General features: G+C 44.4%; 1 protein-coding gene across 2 annotated transcripts in view; it reads right to left on the bottom strand.

Moving 5' to 3' along the window:
* The window catches only part of Mylk (myosin light chain kinase), a 252,091-nt gene that overhangs the window by 164,976 nt on the left and 66,865 nt on the right, over positions 1-20,250 (bottom strand). For both annotated transcript variants that reach the window (XM_029470833.2, XM_029470832.2), the window contains exon 2: positions 16,490-16,657. In XM_029470833.2, coding sequence (XP_029326693.1) covers positions 16,490-16,654 — 165 coding nt within the window. In that variant the 5' untranslated portion in view covers positions 16,655-16,657. The remainder of the gene's footprint in view (positions 1-16,489; positions 16,658-20,250) is intronic.

The raw sequence follows: 20,250 nt of genomic DNA, 5'->3' as shown, positions 1-20,250 counted from the left end.
CGGAATGCTGTTAGTGCCACCTAAGAAGCGACTGGTGTTGGGAGTTTGAGAGAACAGAAGGTGGACAGAAATGCAGACAGCAGAGGCTGGGCTCCTCAGCTTTGAGATGGCAATAAGGTCTGATTCGGGGATTGAATGAGAGGCCGTTCTTCTGACTAAGAATCTGGTTGCAGTCTATTCAGCATATTAGAGTGAGGTTGAATTTACAAGTAATGATTAATTTATTTGGTGACTAAAATCTAAATATAACATAGCATTTAGGCTGTAGCATGGTTATTGCTGGCTACTTAAGGCTGACTTTATGGTGAAAATCATGAGGAGCAATGCAGAAACACTACTAAAAGTAAACTGGGCACTGGACACAGGGACCATAGGAAAGCTTGGTCCGCTGCAAGACTCCACCACCAATGACCAGCAAGACTCCAGGGTATGAAAGCATCTGCTTCCATTTGAGAAGAGCATGCCCCTGGGTGCCCTACTGGAAAGGTTCAGCTATGCATGCACTCAGAGGCCACTGCAGCTATGTCCAAGGGCTGTCTTAGTGAGGGTTACGATTGCTGGGATGAAATTGGGGATGAAAAGATTTATTTGGTTTACATTTCCACACCATAGTTCATCATCAAAGGAAGTTGGGGCAAGAACTCAAGCAAGGCAGGAATCTGGAAGCAGGAGCTCATACAGAGACCATGGAGGAATGCTGTTCACTGGCTTGCTTCAGATTGCCTGCTCAGTCTGCTTTCTCATAGATTCTAGGGTCACCAGCCCAGGGACAGCATCACCCATAATGTACTGGGCCCTCTCCCACCAATCATTAATTAAGAAAATGTCCTTCAGGTTTGCCTACATTTGATCTTATGGAAGTGTTTTCTCAATTGAGGCTCCAATGGCTCTGGCTTGTGTCAGGTTGACATAAAAATAGTGAGTACAGGGATTCGACTATTTCTTGAGTTATCAGACACACTTGGTATCTGAAGCCAGACAATGTGTAACAGGATTGAAGTCCTTGCAGAAGGCCTCTAAGCAGGCTATGCATGGAGGCTGCCAAGCTGAAACCTAAGTTGCAGTGGAGAATCCAGGATGTTGGAGATGCCAGGAATGCATAATGTCTCTCAAGGAGAGCTATAGGCACAGAGCACAGAGCTATGGTCAAGCAGAGAAGCCATGTGTGAACAGGTGCAGGACCATTGGGGCACATCTACACATACCCACTGATGCCCACACATGACACCACGTGCCTTGGATGCTACAGGCACTGTGGACATTGAGGTATAGGATTTGGGTGTTTTGTTGTAGTTTGCTCTGCTGCGTTTCAATGTCGTTTTGATTCATTTTTCCTTGCTATTGCTTTGACCTTCTCTTTCAGAATGGTGCTACAGTATGCTGGAATCATGGAACCTGTTTTGTTTTTTAAACAGGAGCTCACAGTTAAGGATTTCCTTGAGTTGCATAAGAGACATTGAACTTTTGAACACTGTCGGGGATCTTAAAGCTATGGAAACTGTTTAAATAGACTAAATGCATGTTTCATTACCAGATGGTGTAATTTTCATTTTTGTTGCTGTAACAAAGTAATCTGATTAAAAGAAAGAAAGAAAGAAAGAAAGAAAGAAAGAAAGAAAGAAAGAAAGAAAGAAAAAGAAAAACCTTAGGCAAGATAAGGTTTGCTTTAGCTCACAATTCCGTGACAATCAATCATTGCCGAGAAGTTAAGGTGGCAGGAACTTAATCGGTGGACACATCACATGTGTAGATGCCAGGAGAAGAAAGAAATGAACACATATATGCACTCTGGATTGTTTGTGCTCAGCTTGATTTCTACACTCATACAGTTCAGGATCCCATCCCTACCCCTCAACACACACCCTGCCTACGGAACGGTGTTGCCCACAGTGGGCTGGGTCTTCCAATGACCTTAATTGAGATGATTCCACACAGACATAACCACAGCCAAACCGATGAAGACAATCCCTAATTGAGGCTATCTTAGGGAATTATAGATTGTAGCATGTTGCTAATTAAATCTAATCATCTCAGATGGCCGTGGGCCTTTGGGGCTATGGGGAGAATGGTTTAAATTCCAATGTTGTTGGGCTATTTTGAAGGTTTTTGGAGTCTGTAGAGGTGGGACACAGCTGGTAAACGTGGATTATTGGGCTCAGGCCTTTGAAGGTTGTAAGTATCTCTGGTTCTGAGTTGGTATTTTTCCTGGTCATCATCATGTGAACAACTGGTACATGCTTCAATTCGTCATGTCTGGCCTCCTCTGCTATCATGGACTGAGACTCAAAACAAGAAAACAAACCACCTCCACCACCACCACCACCACCACAACAACAACACCCTATCTTCTCTTAAATTGCTCTACCAGATATTTTTTGGTCATAGCAATGCATCTACCATGCATAGGAGTCCAACTTAGAGGCTGTGGAGAACCCCACATTGAATAATGACTTGTTTAATAAGACTGTCTCATTTTAGTGACAAGTTCAAAATGAACATAGTTTGAAACCAAAAGTATACTACACAAGAAAACCCCAGAACAATCTGTGTAGACAAGAGAACTAGGACAACTGGAAGAGGTAGGATCTCAAAGAGATCAGGTAGCACTCTGATAGACTTGAAAGGCAGAATCCAACTAGAAAGACTAAAGGAAGCCTAAGAGGAAAAGTCCAAGACCTGGCCAGAGACTGTGGATGATGGCATGGGCCCAGGTAACAGGACAATAGGAAGAGGGCCAGTTCAGGTGTTACAAGTGATTGGGGCTCTTTTCCTCAGGTGAGAATTGAAAGTATGTCTTACCCTTTAGTCTTGGAAGTTCAAGCCCTAATGCTTTGAGACTGGGCTTGTAACCCCAAGGACAGATAGCTCTAGACTCTACCAACTAAGAGCTTATACCTCCAAACTACACAGATAGAATTCTGGGTACTCAGGTCAGAAGACTATTGCTCTGGCTTTGAATGTAGGCAGCCAAGCAGCGAGTGTCACAGCTCCTGAGCTGAAGGTGTTGGGAGTTTCATAACTTAGTATTGGGGACTCTTTTGGAACTCTTACGATGATTAGAACTTGTAGTCTTAGCTCTTCAAAGTCTCCCACTTTTGAGTCTTCATAGTCTTTTACCATAATCTCAGCTTTCCACTATCTCTTACCCTCTTAGTACTTCCACAGTCCCCATAAGCTCAGATCTCAGTTTCTCCTCCTAGATGCTCTCGTGAAGTCTTCAGCAACCTTCCTGCTGTTACCATGATAGATGTTGTTTATTTGTTCTCCATGTAACCAGCTTATCCCACCCTACCTGTGGTAGACCAAAGTAGGCAAAAGACTATTGGGAGAGGCATTTGAGGACCTAGTGTTGTAACAATAGGCAATAGGAGGAAGAGTCATATGCATGAAGATCTTTCTTAGCCTGACCACAAGAAGGTGAAAGCATGACTATACAGTTCTACTTATACAGTCTGGAGAGGAGTTTGGGATTCTGGTAGAGTTTCTAGTTCCAGTGGTCACAGCCTTGTTTGCATATAGTTTCTAGATCTACCAACGACAAGCCCAAAATAAACACTAATTACAAGCATTGCATAAGCACCATTCACAATTTTTGTGTAAAGACACTATGAAGGCATTCGCTCCTTTGTACTAATAGCTTCAAGATAGATAAGGTCATCTAGAGCAGACAGAGGCTTGCTACCACCAACTGAAATAAGACTGAAGGACAAACGATGGCTTTAAGAGCAGCCATGGTTGCAGTGTTCTTCATAACTGGAGTAATGTTTCTTCGATGCATCCATGAAGTGTCCAAAGCAGACAGGTTACTGTGACCAACCTGGACAGTGGCTAAAGAGAGGAATAGTTGACTGACAGCACCCTACTCTAGGTAACCAGGCACAGTACAAAGGTCTGGCAGTTGCCAATTAGGCTAAATGGCCCTCTCCTATCATATTCGTTTGAGGAGAAAAAAAAAGTGTCAGAGGATCCTTATAATAAATCATGAGATGGGTCATGATTAAAAGCACTTGTTGATCTTGCAGAGAACCTGAGTTTGGTTTCTAACTCCAGTTCTAAGGGATCAGACACCACCTTCTGATTTCTAAACAATAGGCACACATGAAGTGAACATACTTATGTGGGCAAATCACTCATATACAAAATAAATAAGTAAAAATGTAAACATCACTAATATTCTTAACAGTATCTAAGAGTGTAAGCTGAGGATTAAGTCCCCAGCCAAATGCCTTTAGGAAGGGTTGACTCCATATGACCTGTCTCTCACGGAACTGATCCTGCTTCCTGGAGAAAGCTGGTAAGGAGGCTGATCACACAACTGTAAGAGGGCTCTGTTTTGAAGGGAGGCATTCCAAGCGGTGAGCTAAGCAGAGGTTCACATGAGATAAGCCCAGAAGGGCTGAGCAGCTCGCATTTGGAACGCAAGGCACCACTTCATGAGCAGCACCTCTCACGGGTGCGCTGATTTAGTTACTAGCAACTGATTGACGCTGGTCTCACTTTTCTTTGAGCCCTTCTGCAAGGCCCTATGTTCTTAGAGCCCTTCTCTCTCCCTGTATGTTTCATCTGCTTTAATTCTGCTTATGTCTCCCCAGAGCTCTGGGAATGGGAGAAAGATAGTTAGCACTTGGTATTCTCAGGTTGGGAAGATTTCATATACTATAAAATGCCACACAAATGTCTGGTATATTATTAGAAATGAGACTTGATCAGAATAAGTTATAAAGGAAACTGATACCAAGATACAAACAGACTAAATAATATAATAAAAATGCTAAAGGGAAACAATTGTCCCTTATAATTTGGACAAGATTATTTGGCCCAGTTCCCAAGGTGATGTGAAGAATACAAATACAGCCATATTCACGAATGGCAGTCCTGCACTCCTCAGATATTTCTGGTTCTAAACAAATTAACTGTGTGGCTCATGAGAAAATGCTCAGTAAACATTAGTTGTGTGAATCAGACCCAAACACTCAAAATCTACCTGCAATAAAGGTAGGGCATTAATGAGGCAAGAAACTAGCATTTACAAAGCCTGTAGACTACACAGAAGTAATTTCTCTCTACTGGACAACAACCAGGAGCTAAGAGGGGAGCAGATTTTCAAAAATTAGACAAGCGTGTTTGTTCATGGTGCCGGACGCCAGCCCAGGGCTTTGTGAGTGCTAAGAGAGCACGCTACCTCTAAGCTGCATCTCCTGCCCTAAAAAAGAGACATGGAAAAACTGGGCATGGTACACATACCTGTAAATCCAGCACTTAGGAGGCTGGGGCAGGAGGATGGGGACTTTGAGGCCAGTCTGGACTACATAGAAAGTTCTAGACCAGCTAGAGCTATATAGGGAGCTCATATATGAATGACAACAACGATGTAAAAGTCAGACACGTGAAATATCACACACTATAAAATACACCATACACTTTCAACTCTTCCAGGGCCTTAGGGTCAGGTGAACTATGACTATTAAAAAAGAACCGGAGATCTAGGGGGGCAATCATTTCTCCAAAATTATAAGACAGTTCTATGGTAGGCAGAGGCCTAGACAAGCCTGTTTCCTATAGCACAGAATGGTAATAACATAATTGCATTCCAAATTGCCCTCAAACATGACAAAGACAGAGAATGCAGTGGGACAATAGAGCTGGAAAAGGCTTCGCAGAGGTAAAAGGCCTGCTATGACTTTGGAGGATGGCAGCCATGTGTATTTGTTTCCCTTTGGAAACTCAAGTGTTTCGCTTTTGCTGTTTTACCATCATAGTAAACTTGGTAGTGAACTCTGAAGTTGGAAGAATGTTACACATGACCAAGCGTCTCAATATAGGGAGTCCTAAGAAATGAGTCAAGTGGACTGGGCACTAGTAGAGGACCACTGACCAGCACAGTCCTCCAGACTCTGACCCTGTGGCCACCTGCCACACAGCAGCTGTAAGACCACTCTCTGTCTCACTCTGCCAGTCCTCTCTGTTTACACTCCAAGGCAAAGGGACAAGCTAATTGGAAACAGTTAAGATAATAGGCACCTAGGAGCCTCCCTGGCACACAGGGTCCATTTTAATTGTGCCTATTTTCTCTGCTAGGTTAAGTTGTCACTAAGCAATTTTAAAAACATACCATTTAGAGAGATTCCAACAACAACAAGTTCTACTTACAAGACTCGCAAGCCTCTACTAATTGCATGTAATAAGGATACTGGCACTTTCGAGAGACTGCAGTTGGTCTATGCAACCACATCCTGGTTTTTATTTTCTTTCCACTTTCTTTTGCTATTCTCACACATTACCATTTATGGATGTAGCTCCCCCAAATGCCGGGCAGGTGATATATTATGTAACAGCTGCCATACTGATGCATGTGTTTAATCATCTCTCTGGGTACAGGCTGGTTCCACGTTTGCTATTAGAAATAGTGTTCTGAGCATCTCTATTCTGGCTGTTTTCCCCGCTTCTCTGTTAAGAGTTAAGTTACAGTGTCAAAACAGAATTCTTGGCAAAATGGATCAATGGTTTTATTGCTCCTATAACATTCTTCCAGTCTGAGTCCCCGGTGGCTGAGGTAATCCTCAATGCTTCCAGCAAAGGAAACATCCCACCTTCTCACTGATCCTACACTGGTTGTTTGAGAGCTTTATTTTGCTAGTTTTTTCAGGTAGACAGCACTTGAAAGGTATCGGCATTTCCGTTTGGTTGCCAGCAGGGTTGTGCAATGCATTTTGTTGCACTTACATGTTCTTCCGTGCCCAAATGCTGTCTGTGATATTTTCAGTGTAAACTGTGGATTTGTCTTTGATCGTTTATCTGACAGGATCTGGACACTGAACTCGGATTGCTGGTACAAATATTTTTACAAGCACTTTATTATGCTTTAAAAATTTACAGGCATAATTTCTATCTACTGTGAACAGAAACTCCAGCAATAGGACCATAGGAAAAGTAAGAGGTAAACATTGAGGGTATACATTGACAGAAAGATGTTTCCCCTCTTAATCTTTCCCCTCAAAGCGTCACTTCCCCAGCCCCATCTTTAGAAGCATCTTTCTGTTCTTTTTATCATTAACTTCATAATCAGCACTAATTTTCTCCGGGTGTGACAACTACTGTTACCATTGGTTAATGGGATCTAAAACCGTCTGAGGGGCAGGCTTCTGGATCAATCGTAGGGGGTTACCTTGGTTGTGTTTATTGATGTGAAAGATCTGCCTATCGTGTGTGCAGGCACCATTCTCTGGCTGGGGTTATGAATTATATTTGTGAAGAAACAGAACTGAGCAGCACCATGCAGTCATTGCCTTCTGCTTCCTGATTGTGGATATAACAACCAGGATTGTTTGGGACCAGCTGCTTTGAGTTCCTGCTGCCTTGACTTCCTGGCCATGTTGGACTAAATACTTGTGTGGAGAGCCAGGACAAACCCTCTCTTTACTTGCTTTTGTGAGAGTATTTTACCATGGCAACAGGAAAAGATACTAAGGCACTTGCTCTGTTTCCTTATTCCTTCACAGATGCCTCAAGTTACAAAAATGACACAATCTTTCAATACATCGACTCCTGTTTACATAGATTGAACATATCTCCGTTTAAGAGACGATCATTTTTTAAAGATTTATGTATTTATTTTATGCATGAGTGCTCTACCTGCATGTACACCTGCGTGCCAGAAGAGGGCATCAGATCCCATTACAGATAGTTGTGAGCCACCATCTTGTTGCTGGGAATTGAACTCAGGACCTCTAGAAGAGAAGTCAGTGCTCTTAACCACTGAGCCATCTCTCTAGCCCATGGATCGTTTCCTTATGGAGATATTTTCTTAATTCCTTTTTGCATTGTGGAGTACACTACTGATATTTATAGTCATTCTACTAAGCAATCGTACCCTAGAGCTCCATGAGCCTACTAGTTGTGCTTAGTACTCACCAGTTAAGCTTGCCTCACCCCTCCTGCTCTCCTAGTCTCCCAGCCGCTGATACCCACCACACCATTCTCCTCGGCCATGTGCCCACTTCCTATGTAAAAATTCAGATAGCACTTAGAATATTTCCACTAGGAAAAGCAAACAATTTCTCTGACTTATGCTGCCTCCCTCTTGCCAGTCCTGCTTGGATTTTTCCGTCTCTTTTTGGGCATTTATGGCATAGTCATGACCTCAAAATGCCTACAGAGCCTAGGCAGAAAAGCCAGCCACAAAGTGTGGGCATGGAGAAGAACCATCTCTGCTCTCGTCCATCTTCTGCTGCCCTACTATGAATTTAGACACGAGGAGGGAAATGACAACATCACAATTGGTAACAGACACTGGCCTTGATGTTTGGAGAAAGCTACAAATTGTAGGGTGAGAGCAACAGGGAAAAGACACACTTAGAGCAGAGAGCTCCTGCTGAGTTGTGTGCTGGAGCAAGTGTTGCCGGATCCTATTTGTTAAGAAAAGCGTCTTCAGTTCTCAGCACCCACGTTGGGCAGCTCACAGCCATCTGTGACTCCAGCTCCAGGCGCCCAACACCTTCTTCTGGCTTCCTCCGGCATGTGCACATGCACACACACACACACACACACACACACACACACACACACACACACAGAGTACATTTTTACAAAGAAAGAAAAAGAAAAGACCCCTCAGATACAATTCTATGTGTAGGATAGCTACTTGTGAATCGTAGCTCAAAATTTCTGGGAATACCACTAACAAAAGGCACCAGATCTGGCTTGGGAGTGGACTTTATTTACCGGTTGTTTTGTTTGTTTGTAGAACTGTGGCCACCCTCTTGCTGAAGTTGCAGGTGTGTGCTGTGTCACCCACCTGCCATTATGGTTTTGAGTCTCGTAACTAAACTTCAGTTATCTGATTCATCCTTGCTGGAGAATATTGATTGCTTTACCTCCCACTGTGTCCCTACACTTTGCCTTTCTTCTCCTGCCTCAGGCTACCATGCATTGCGGTTTTACTTTTGGCTTGCCAAAGCTTTCATAATTTATTTTCCGTAACCATAACTAACATTTCTGAGCTGTATCTATGGGTGGATGATAATTATATACATTTTCTTCTTTCTTTCTTTCTTTCTTTCTTTCTTTCTTTCTTTCTTTCTTTCTTTCTTGCTTGCTTGCTTGCTTGCTTGCTTGCTTTCTTTCTTTCTTTTAAACTTACTCAAACATCTAATTTATTTATTTATTTTTATTAGATATTTTCTTCATTTACATTTCAAATGCTACCCCCAAAGTCCTCTATACCCTCCCCCCAACCCCCACTCCCCAACCCACCCACTCCTGCTTCCTGGCCCTGGCATTCCCCTGTACTGGGGCATGTGATCTTCACAAGACCAAGGGCCTCTCCTCCCATTGATGGCCAACTAGGCCATCCTCTGCTACATATGCAACTAGAGACACAGTTCTGGAGGGTACTGGTTAGTTCATATTGTTGTTCCTCCTATAGGGTTGCAGACCCCTCTATATATTTTCTTCAAATAGCTTGTGACCATCATTAGCTAATTCGTGGTCAATGGCTAAAGAACTAGTTTCCCAATGTAGTTGGCGGTAAAGAAACTTCCAAAATCAAACACTGGCTGATCCTCTTGAATCAAGGGATGTCTACAAGTCGCATGTGGGGCAGTCTCCTGATGGACTTCACTTAAGTGACTCTGGCCATGCAACAAGCAGATAGCACATGCAACTCTCCTCATTGTGACAAAGGAAATGGATCTTTCCCCCAAGACAACACTAAGAGCTTCTAATTTTCTCTATACAAAGATGTTAGAAAACCATCCTTCCTTCTTCAATCATCAGATCCTTAGCCTCAAACTTGCAGCTCTGTCTTTTATGGAGTCTTTGTCCTATCTCTGTTCTAATAGGAACACTGGTGGAGCCGTTAGAGGAACCCTGGGGGGCTCTCATAACCATGGACACCCCCTTCTTGTGTACCTAGCGCAGCTCTGAGATATCCCTCATTTGAAATAGTTTATTTCTATGGCACATGTAGACGAGAAGGAATTACAAAGTCTCTTCAGTCTACCATGTCAACGCTAACGTGACCACCAACTGCAATGTCTATTCTATTGGCCCATTCTATTGCTTTAGGGACTCTGGCATTGTAGGCAATGTCTTCTAGCCACTTGGAGCAGATATCTGCAGGGAGCTAGGGAGGAGACTCATGCTGGCTGAGTCCAGGCCAGCATTCCTTACTACAGACAGAGGATTAGAAGAGAATGCTCTCTTCCTCAAGAGGTAACCTTTGGTCATATCTTATGCCCTAAATAAATTCTCAAGAACCCAGTACTTTATTCCTATTGTGAAGAGAACAGCTCTTTATTTTAAAAATACTTAGTTTATGTATATGTGTATGTGTACGGGCCTGTGTGTGTGTAGGAACACCATGTGTGTGCCAGCCAAGGTCAGAAAGATTTAGATCCCCTGTAACTGGAGCTACAAGCAGGTTCATGAGCTGCCGTGTGGACACTGGGAATAAAATTCTAGTCCTCTGTAAAAGTTGCAAATGCTCTGAACTGCTGAGCCATCGCTCCAGCAAAGAACAGTTTGTTTTGTTTTGTTTTGTTTTGTTTTGTTTTGTTTTGTTTTTTACATGTCTTTTAGGTGTGAATCACCAATACCTAAGAGCTGAATTAATAAGAATGCTCTAGATCAGGCATGTCCAATAGGATTTCTGTGATGGCAGAAATACTTAGTAATCTGTGCTGCTTGACATGTTAGCTATTAGCCTTCCACAACCACTGAGCACTGAAATATGTATATGGGCTAGCATGTGTATTTCCCTAGTATAGCCAGGGAAATAAAAATCTCAATTAAATTAAATTAATTTATTTAATTAACATTATTGTAAATTAGACAGCCACAAGTGACTAGTGGTGATCCTATTCAACAGTGCAAATCTAGACTTCAAAGAACTCACCCTGATTAAAGAAGCAAAAGAGGTAAGCACTGACCTGCGTGTAAATGGATAGAGTGCAGTAAGCCAATGCTTTAGCATTGGGGAAACTCAGAAGGGAGCAATGGAGGGCGAGAAAGCTCACGCACATCCACGAGGTGCACCCATCTGCCAGTGTGCAAAACGAACCAGAAACGGAACTCAGGAAGGGCAGCAGGTGGCAGATCGGCATATGCATCCTGTGTGCGTAAAAGGATATTCACATAGATGTCCTGTTTGCATAGAACATTTCTGAATATCTACCCAGACTGCTGATGGCTGCTACCTCTGAAAAGCAGAAGCAAAAAGTCAAGGCAGAGAACTTTCAAATTTCCTTTGAGTTTTCATTACATGCATTCGTTTTATTTGTGGGAGCCTTAGGGCTACGTGCCCCAGGTTTTCTCTTTCCATCCTGTGTAGCCTGGGGATTGAACTCAGGCTCACAGTTCTGGCAACAAGTACCATTAATAATAGTTTAACATTGAAATTATTTCTTTAACGCAGGCACAGAGATGATTACTGAATGGCACATTTTGAAGACTATGGTCACATCTTTTCTATGGTTATTATTCATGACTGGTCTTATGTGATTTTCATTAACGGTCCACATCCTACAAACGTGGCTCTTAAGTACTCTAAGAGAAATACTTCAGGGGAGTGAACTAAAGGAAGTAGAATCTAAACCAATAGAATGGGGAGGAAAAGGAAGCCCATCTTGATCCAGGAACAGCCTGGGGAAAAACCCCATGACATGGATGGGAAGGAGTGTGGGAGCAGAGTCTCAGTGACAGAAGATGCCTGGGAGCTCAGGCATAGCCCCACCTTGGTGTCCTCAAGGAAGCAAGAATGTCCTGAGCACACAATAATGCAGCAGACGCTGGGTCACTTCCAAGACTCAAAGACCAACAAGAAACAGACACTGACTTGAAGAGATTAGATTAGGCCCATGGAAGGAAGGCCAGTCTCAGCTGGTGCATGGAGCACAAGGTCTAATGCAAAGGCTCTGACATAGCACGTTCGGGTGTCATTGAGGTGGAACTAACAAGACTAGGAGTGCATGTGTGGCTCCCATCGACCATGGTGATGCTTTTCCCTTCGTCCCACATCATCCCCAGCGCCAGTAGCAAATCTGTTGATGGACTTTCTGCAACTGTCTGGTTACACATAGGCACAGCTGCTGTCTGTGTATGCATACTTTTCTAAACCACGCTAGGACTCCTGGGGACCCGTGAAAGCCAGACATGTCCTTTAAGTTCCTCATGTCTTTGAAGACAGTGGTTTACTTCTCTGTTGGATGGAAACGGGGAAGAGGCTTTGTGCTTTAGCCAAACGGAAGCCATTATTGTCCCTTTCAAGGGAGGTTGTCTCATGTTGCCTGCCTCGCGACAGCTGAACCAGTATCTGGCATGAGACAATCAAGGCAGCATTTTATAGGAGCCTCAATGAGCCTCAATGAGCCCAGGGGTTTGGGTGAAACCTTCTTCTGGCTACACTTCTCAGGCAGCCTTAAAGCATTAGCCCCCTGGGTCTGTAGGACAGAATGGCTGGTATGGTGGTTCTGCTTGTTTGTTGATAATGGCAAGTCTGTGGGCAAAAGGGAAGAATACACTGATTTTAGGATTTTCCCAGCATTGCTTTTTCACACCGGACCCTGTGGTAGGGAGGTAGGCCACCAATGGGGCAGTTCGCCACATGGGCCATAGACGATGCTTCAGGTGGCCTGGCTATGTTCACAAGGAATCGCACGCAGCAAAGGGTAAAGTAGAAAATGAGAGCATCCAAGATGTCTTTTGACTTCTTGTATTTTTAATCATGAAAAAGACAGCTTTTCATGAAGCTCTCTAGACAACTTCAGCACAGAGGTGTCACTGGATCACCCTGAACTGCAAAGGAGGCCTCTGGTCCTATTGCAGGCATTGAAAGGGACAGCTACGGGAATGGGTACAGGTTACGTGTTCGCTACTCAGAGTATCTGTCACAGAGTGGGAAAGTGCTTAAAAAATGCAACAGACGAGCTGGGCGTGGTGGCGCACACCTTTAATCCCAGCACTCGGGAGGCAGAGGCAGGAGGATTTCTGAGTTCGAGGCCAGCCTGGTCTACAAAGTGAGTTCCAGGACAGCCAGGGCTATACAGAGAAACCCTGTCTCAAAAAAAAAAAAAAAAAAAAAGCAACAGATTAAATCCCATGGGAAGAAAGACTCAAGTCTGAAGTGCCCCAGAATTGCAATACCATGCTAAAGTCACCCACGTCCTAGATGACAGGAAGAAGTGTATTATCAGAGGTGAGGTTCATTTAGGTTTTTGCTTAAAAGTAGGCACAGGAGGGAAATGGAAGTGAGAGGGCAGTTGGCTTTAGCTTTCAGGAATAAAAGCAGTAAGCCCAAGTTCCAACCGACTGCTAATTACAGCCCTGGAGGAGGTGGGAAAATAGCCTTCATGCCAAGTTCACATTTGTGACATCCACTGAATTTCAATGAGGGCACAGTTCCTGACCTCTCCAGAAGAAGCTGGAGGCTTCATTTGGGATGGCAACTCCCTAGAGAGATGGGGAAGCCAGCAGGAGTTCTTGGGCATCAGCAAGGAAGAGGCCAAGAGGAACTGCCAGGCAGAACTGAATGGTGAAGCGCAATCTCAAAAGGGCACCACTGAGCTCCTGGGAGCGCCCAGTTCTCAAAGCTGCTGTCCTACACTGGCTGTGTGGCAGACACAGGTCTGGTACAGAAACGTGGAACAGGCTGTGTGCCCAATGAGAGGAGGGCACTGCAGGCAGTGTCCAGCGGCCCAGAGGCAGCCTTGGTGGTGGTGGTGGGGGGGCGGGGCGGGCAGCTGGTGCCCCTGGCTGGTGCCCCTGGCCAAGCGAGTGAGGGTATTCAGAGCTCAGTTTCTCTTAAGAGCAACTCCTAAAGCCATGGAACTCCAACACTATCCTCTTGCTTTTTTATTTCTGTGGGGCTACCAAGAGAGGATGTCCCTGGCTCAGCTCTACCTTTGGTATCAATACAACTGGCTTCCTCATCCTGGGGTCATCAGAGGTGACCCTTCCCTAATGTGAATGCCTCTGTGTGTTTGTGGCCACAGGAGCACACGTGTTGGCAGAGTACTTTCAGCCACAGCTTCTATTGCTTCAAGTAAGCCAGGGACAACATGAATATCCCTTCCTAACAGCCTTCTCTGCATATTTCAGCATCCTGCCAAGGCAGTGTTCCGGGCTGATCCTGGTGGGGTTCGCAAGTGGCAAGACAGACCCATGGGATGATTCATAAGGAACACACAGCCACAGGGAATATGCAGAGTCAACTAGTTGGTCAACATAAGTCAAAATCAAATACTCTCAAGTCAAGGCTGTTTCAAGGATTCTGCAGTCAACACTGGTATAATTTGGATTTGGTTTGTCCCCAAGAGGCCCACATAATGAAAGCTTGTCCCTAGGGTGGTCACTACTGGGTGTTGCTAGACCCCTGAGAGTGTGGAGCCTTCGCGGAAAGGAATTAAGCCACTGGGAATGTGCCTTTGAAAGGGCTGTTGGAGACCCTGACTCCTGTTTGTTTCTGGGTCACAGAGGGTGGGTAGCTTTGTCTGCCATATGTCCTACTGTCACTGCTGCCCCTCCATGGTCCCAAAAGCAACAGGCCAGGCAACCTTGGCTGAAAGCTTAGAAACCAGGAGTCAAAAGAAACCCACACTTTAAGTGATTTAACTCAGTGATTTCGTTCCAGTAACTTACAGAACTTGGTAAATGTACCAAATGATACTGAATTGTTCAAGGTGATTGAAGTTGTATTATGTGATTTTCAAATCAGCCAGAGAAGTACCGCGTAACATCATGAAGTACTTTTAATGTCTTAGCTCTTCTTCCCAGCCTCTTGTGAACTAGGGACAGCTAGCAGGTTTAGTTTTGTTCTGTTTTTCCTCAGATAAATGAAAGCCTGGCTTCAGAGAAGGTACAAGAAAGCAGATGCACTAACTACCAGGTGAGTGTTTGTTTCATGAAGGTTCCAAGGCTCTCAGATCAAAGATGTGGCTCTTTTGTGACAATGGCCGTAGCAGCAGCTGGGGCTTCACTGTGCTGTGAGAAAGCCAAACCAAGGCAGGAGCTGTCGCTCAGCAGCAGTGTGGTAAGAGGGTGGGGTGTTCTGCTGACTAAGGCATGTCTTAAATGGCTGTTAAATTTTATAATGTGTACAGTTCAGCACTTTATAAGAACATTCACTGAGGCACACGGCCACCATCACTATCTAGTTTCAGAGCATCTTCACCATCTCAGGAAGAAACTGAACACCCGGCAGCCACGCCCAACCCTCTCTCCGTTACCTGCTGGGCTGTTCATCTCCTTTCTGTTCTCAAAGATGCCATACTGGAATGAAATAGAAGAATTATGTGGTTTTGTCCTGTCCTGCCTGGCTTCTTTCATGTGCTAGAATGTTTTCAAGGGTCACAAATGCTGTGGCATGAACCAGTACTTCCTCTTTCTGACCGACCATTCAGGGTTTCTTCCTGGGTAGGGATGTAAGGAGGTGTACTAAATTTAGGGCAACAGAAGAGAGTGTCGTGCTGGTGGAACCCCCATACACATCCCTAATATTCACCCCTTGATCTGCTTTAGATAAAATAAAGGAAATACGGATGGTGGGACAGATCTATACTCAAAGGTCCTAACTGGACAGGCCAGTGTCTCATATACAATTCAGTGAAGCTCTGGCCCTTTTCCTAACCACTCTCCAAGTGACAAGGTGGCAAAAACCTGTCACCTACACACAGGTAAGGCCAATAGCACCAAGACATGTCAGTTGGACCTTTCTCCACCTGCTTCCAGGGTCTCACACCTACAGAGTCACAGAGACACAGGAATTCCTCATTCTTCATTGAGTGCTCACACCAAGGCCTTTAAGCTTCCTGTGCTTGATCTCCAACACTACCCATAACCCCCCTCATGTTCATGTCACCTCCGTGTAAAGCTAATTTAATACCTAACGCTTACTAAAAGGGTTTTCCCTGCGTTACAGCATCAGCCGGTCTTACAGCTTTTCCTCTATGTTCCGATCTTCGCCTATTTAACAAGAAGCAGGCGAGAAAGGTTGTTCATACTTTCAGAAGGAGAAATGGAGGCCCCAGATGGGCACAAGCTCAAGATTTGTTGGCAGAAGGTGACAAAATGACATCAGGATTCTACTTGTCATTCCACTACGCTGCGTGGAATCAAGAGGTCAGCTGATAAAAATGTTCCTTCCAGGGAGGACATAGGAGAAAAATCATTTCATTTCTCAGGAGCCCAGGTTTTGGAGCACATATTTAAACCCAAGATGCATTCCTCTTGACACCAGGCATATGTATCCAGAACATATCCAGCAGCAAAATACCTTAAGATGGTCAATTTGCGTGGTCTCCTCCATTACTGAGTCCATTCACACAGACCAAAGCTCACCATGAACCAAGAAATAGCAAGATGGTATACATTCAATTTATGTGAAGGCCCAAAGGGAGACGAGGCTCTCTGCCATGGCAGGCTTACTGAGAATGAGGTGTGAGGAATGCTCCCCGCTCCCGGCCTCCCCTGCCTCCTGATCAACCACACTTCTTACCCTCCCTTCGAACTTGGCTGTGGCTCCTTCTTTGACGCAGAGGTTCCGAGGGGGCAGAATGAAAGCTGGGGCCTCGGTGAGAGTCACGGAGCTGACCTTCGAGGGATCCACACTGTGGGAGGTTTTAGACATGTGTGACGAGGCAAACAGTTTCACGTCCCCCATGGTCTACAAAAGGAAGAGGAGCAAGTCAGGTCTTAAAATACATGCATGCTGGCTTCCTCATAGATACCACTTGCCCAGCCCTATGGTTTGAGCTCACTGTAGCTTCTCCACATAAGGTACCAGATGAGAAACAGCCAGTCCTAGAGCCCAGCTCCCAGGCCACGCCTGCCATCATAGTACCCACTAAGAGCTTCCATTTGTCTTCTGACAGAGCATGGCTTGGTCAAGATCAGGGAAACTGGGTGGCTTGTAGATTTCACAATAGGCCTCTGAGGCCTGAGTTCAAATGACATCTACGTGAAGCCCTGAGTTGGGAAGTCCCAGCTGCTTCTGCCTGAACTGTTATAAAGTATGGGCTACAAACAATGGCACTGGGCCTCCAAGAAAGGCAGGAGACTGGGGTTAATGTGATGCGGGCCTAGGTGAGAAGGTGAGAGTTGGTGACTGAATGAAGGTGTGGCATTAAGCCAAGGACCACATGGTACAAAGGTTTGAAGATCCAAGCATTAAGGAAAGGAAGGTGGCACTAGATGGTACTAGGCTGACTCCATCCTTTGTAACTAAGGTCCTGGGAGGATAAACCTTCATTAATGGACAAACAGCAAAAAATGATGCCACCACTGCCAAGAACACCTTGAACCTGGGACCCTGTCCAAGGCAGATATGGGACTAGACACAATATGTCTGCAGGCTGGCAAGATTAGCTAGGACTAAAGGGTTGTTGTGAGAAGGAACAATGGCTGCCCACTGAGGTAATCAATATCTAACCCTTTCTAGTTGCTTCTTATCAACTTTAGGTACGTTTCAAGGTAAAATTTAGAAGATGCTGATGTGCAAAAATAACAAATTATCACTTCTTGGTGGGCTGGCAAGAAAGCTTGGTGATCCAAAGGCACTTGCCACCAAGCATGATGGCCTGAATTTGATCCCTGGTTCCCACAGACTAGAAGGAAAGAAATGACTCCTTTAAGTTGTCCTCTGACCCGCACATGCACATCATGGCACACGTACGTACACACACACACACACACACACACACACACACACACACACACACACACACACAAAATAAATAAATAAATAAATAAATAAATAAATAAATAAATAAATAAAATTTTAAATTGTCACTTATTGAACACTCACGTGTTGCAAATTGCCTGGAAGACCTTTGTCTATGATCTCTTTTTAAGGTTTTGGCTTTATTATTTAATTTTGGTTGCCATAGTTACTCCATGTGTTTATGGGATAGAAAGTGATGTCTTGGTACCTGATGTCATGTGCTCTAAGCCAGGACAGTCAGCACATCCATCCCCTAGGGTAGTTATCACTGCTCTGTGGTGATGTTGCACAGAACCTTTTCCTAGTCGTTCTGAAATGCACCTTAGAGTTGACTACGCTACATACTTCCCCTCGTGGAACCCCAGATCTCACTCCTCCTGCCTAACCCAACGATAACACCCCAAGAAGTGCATCCATCTCAGTGTGAAGGAGGAGCCTATACGCAGACAGACACAGTGAGTAGCAGAAGTGAGGGTGGAGTTATGCAACTTAGGCCAAAAGAGAAAACTGAAAATACCCAACATTCTGTTATGCAAGGTGGTGCTGCTCTGTGGGTATAAAGAAGTAGACATTTTACACAGCAGAGAGCAAACCATTAGCAAACCTAATTTTTCCTCCTAAATTTTCTTTAAGTGGATAAGAAGCTTTTTTGGAAAAGATATATTTTATTTATATGAGTACACTGTAGCTGTCTTCAGACACACCAGAAGAGGGCATAGTATCCTACTACAGATGATTGTGAGCCACCATGTGGTTGCTGGGAATTGAACTAAGACCTCTGGAAGAACAGTCAGTGTTCTTAACCACTGAAGCATCTCTCCAGCCTCCCTCTGCCCCCCTTTTTTGGATAAGAAGCTTTTAAGAAATCTGATTTGGCCAGATGGTGGTAGGGCACACTTTTAATCCCAGCCCTTGGGAGACAGACAGCCTGATCTACAGAGTGAGTTCCAGGACAACTATGGCTAGGGCTACACAGAAAAACCCTGTGTGTATGTGTGTGTGTGTGTGTGTGTGTGTGTGTGTGTGTGTGTGTGGTATGACAGAGAGAGAGAGAGAGAGAGAGAGAGAGAGAGAGAGAGAGAGAGAGAGAGAGAGAGAGATCTGGTTTAAAGTCTGGAGAGATGGACCCATGGGTAAAAGGCACTTGCTACACAAACATGAGGAACTAAATTAGGATCCACAAAAGGGTGCGCAAGGCCATGTACCTAACCTCACTGCTACTGGAGGTAGAGACAGAGGATTACTGGGGTTGGTCACCAGTCTAGTTCCAGGTGAAGATACCACCTCAAAGGAATAAGGGGAGGGAGTGACAGAACAGGACATCCGGAGTCCTCCTATGACTTCTACACACACACACACACACACACACACACACACACACGTGTATATGGCCTATCTGTCTGTCTTTCTCCCTCTCTTATTCATTCTCTGTTTCACAGAGGGAAAACGAAAAGGTAAAAACAAAACAGAACGAAACAACCCTGATTTAAGCAAATTAAAATGCAGGTGTCTGATTAGTTCCCTCTTTCGGGCCATTTGGCAGTTTCTTCACTGCAAACATTTAGTGGGCATATCTGAATATAAGTCTTTTGCCCAACAAACCTGGCTTCTCTTTCTCTGATAAGGCATTTGCTTTCCAAACAAAATTCCTTTCCAGGCTGGCTGCAGGAGGTAACCAGAAAAGCAAGTACCTGAGTCACATTTCCTGTGTGTCAGGAACATAGTCTGTAAATAAATGGTTCATTTGCTCCTTATAGCACTAGGCAACAGCTAATCTCTCCATCCCATTTTAAGGGTTAGAAACTTGTGCAAGGATTAGAAATCTGTCCAAAGTCAACACAAGAGGGGGCAGGCCTGGCACCTGAGCCCAGTGTGTGCCCTGGGCGCTATGTCTCCTGCCACAGTCAGTAACAGTACAAGGTTAAAGCCACTCAATTGACTGTAAAAATGTCCTTTAACAATAAGATTTGGGGGCCCACTAAAGCATGCCATCCACATTAAAAGATGGATGATAATACAGGAAAAAAATGTTTGCAATGAAAACCACATCAGAATATTTTCACAGAATAAGAAATCATTCCAGGACCCGAGTGTTGCAGAGTAAACATTTGAATGCGGCTTGGCCCCGGGAGAATCCCGTGCTGCAAGACAACCACAACCTGTGTTTGTGCAAACCAGAGGGACTGCATCAAGAGAAAAGGAAGCAAATAGCACTGGTGAGACCACGGTGAGACAGGCATGCCCGTGCTGTTATGCAGGGAGCATGATAAACTATATGGTCTTGCAATGTGACAAGAGGATGCTGAAGAAAAGGGTGTCCACTCCTCTTTCTAGTAATCCTATGTGCAGAAATACATTATCAGGAGAGAATCTGAGCTAGCCAAATGTGTATGGAAAAATCCTGATTGTAGTACTTAAATCAATATATACATATATTCCAACAATGAGAATGGCCACATACAGGGGCACCTCAGAAATAAAAGACTATGTATGTGATGATATGTAAATGTTAAATTTTTAAAATTATTAAAACATTT

This window comes from Mus caroli, unplaced genomic scaffold (genome assembly GCF_978045245.1).
Source record: "Mus caroli unplaced genomic scaffold, Mus_caroli_1 scaffold_17, whole genome shotgun sequence".
Taxonomy (NCBI): domain Eukaryota; kingdom Metazoa; phylum Chordata; class Mammalia; order Rodentia; family Muridae; genus Mus; species Mus caroli.
This window is presented reverse-complemented; position numbering and strand designations above follow the sequence as displayed.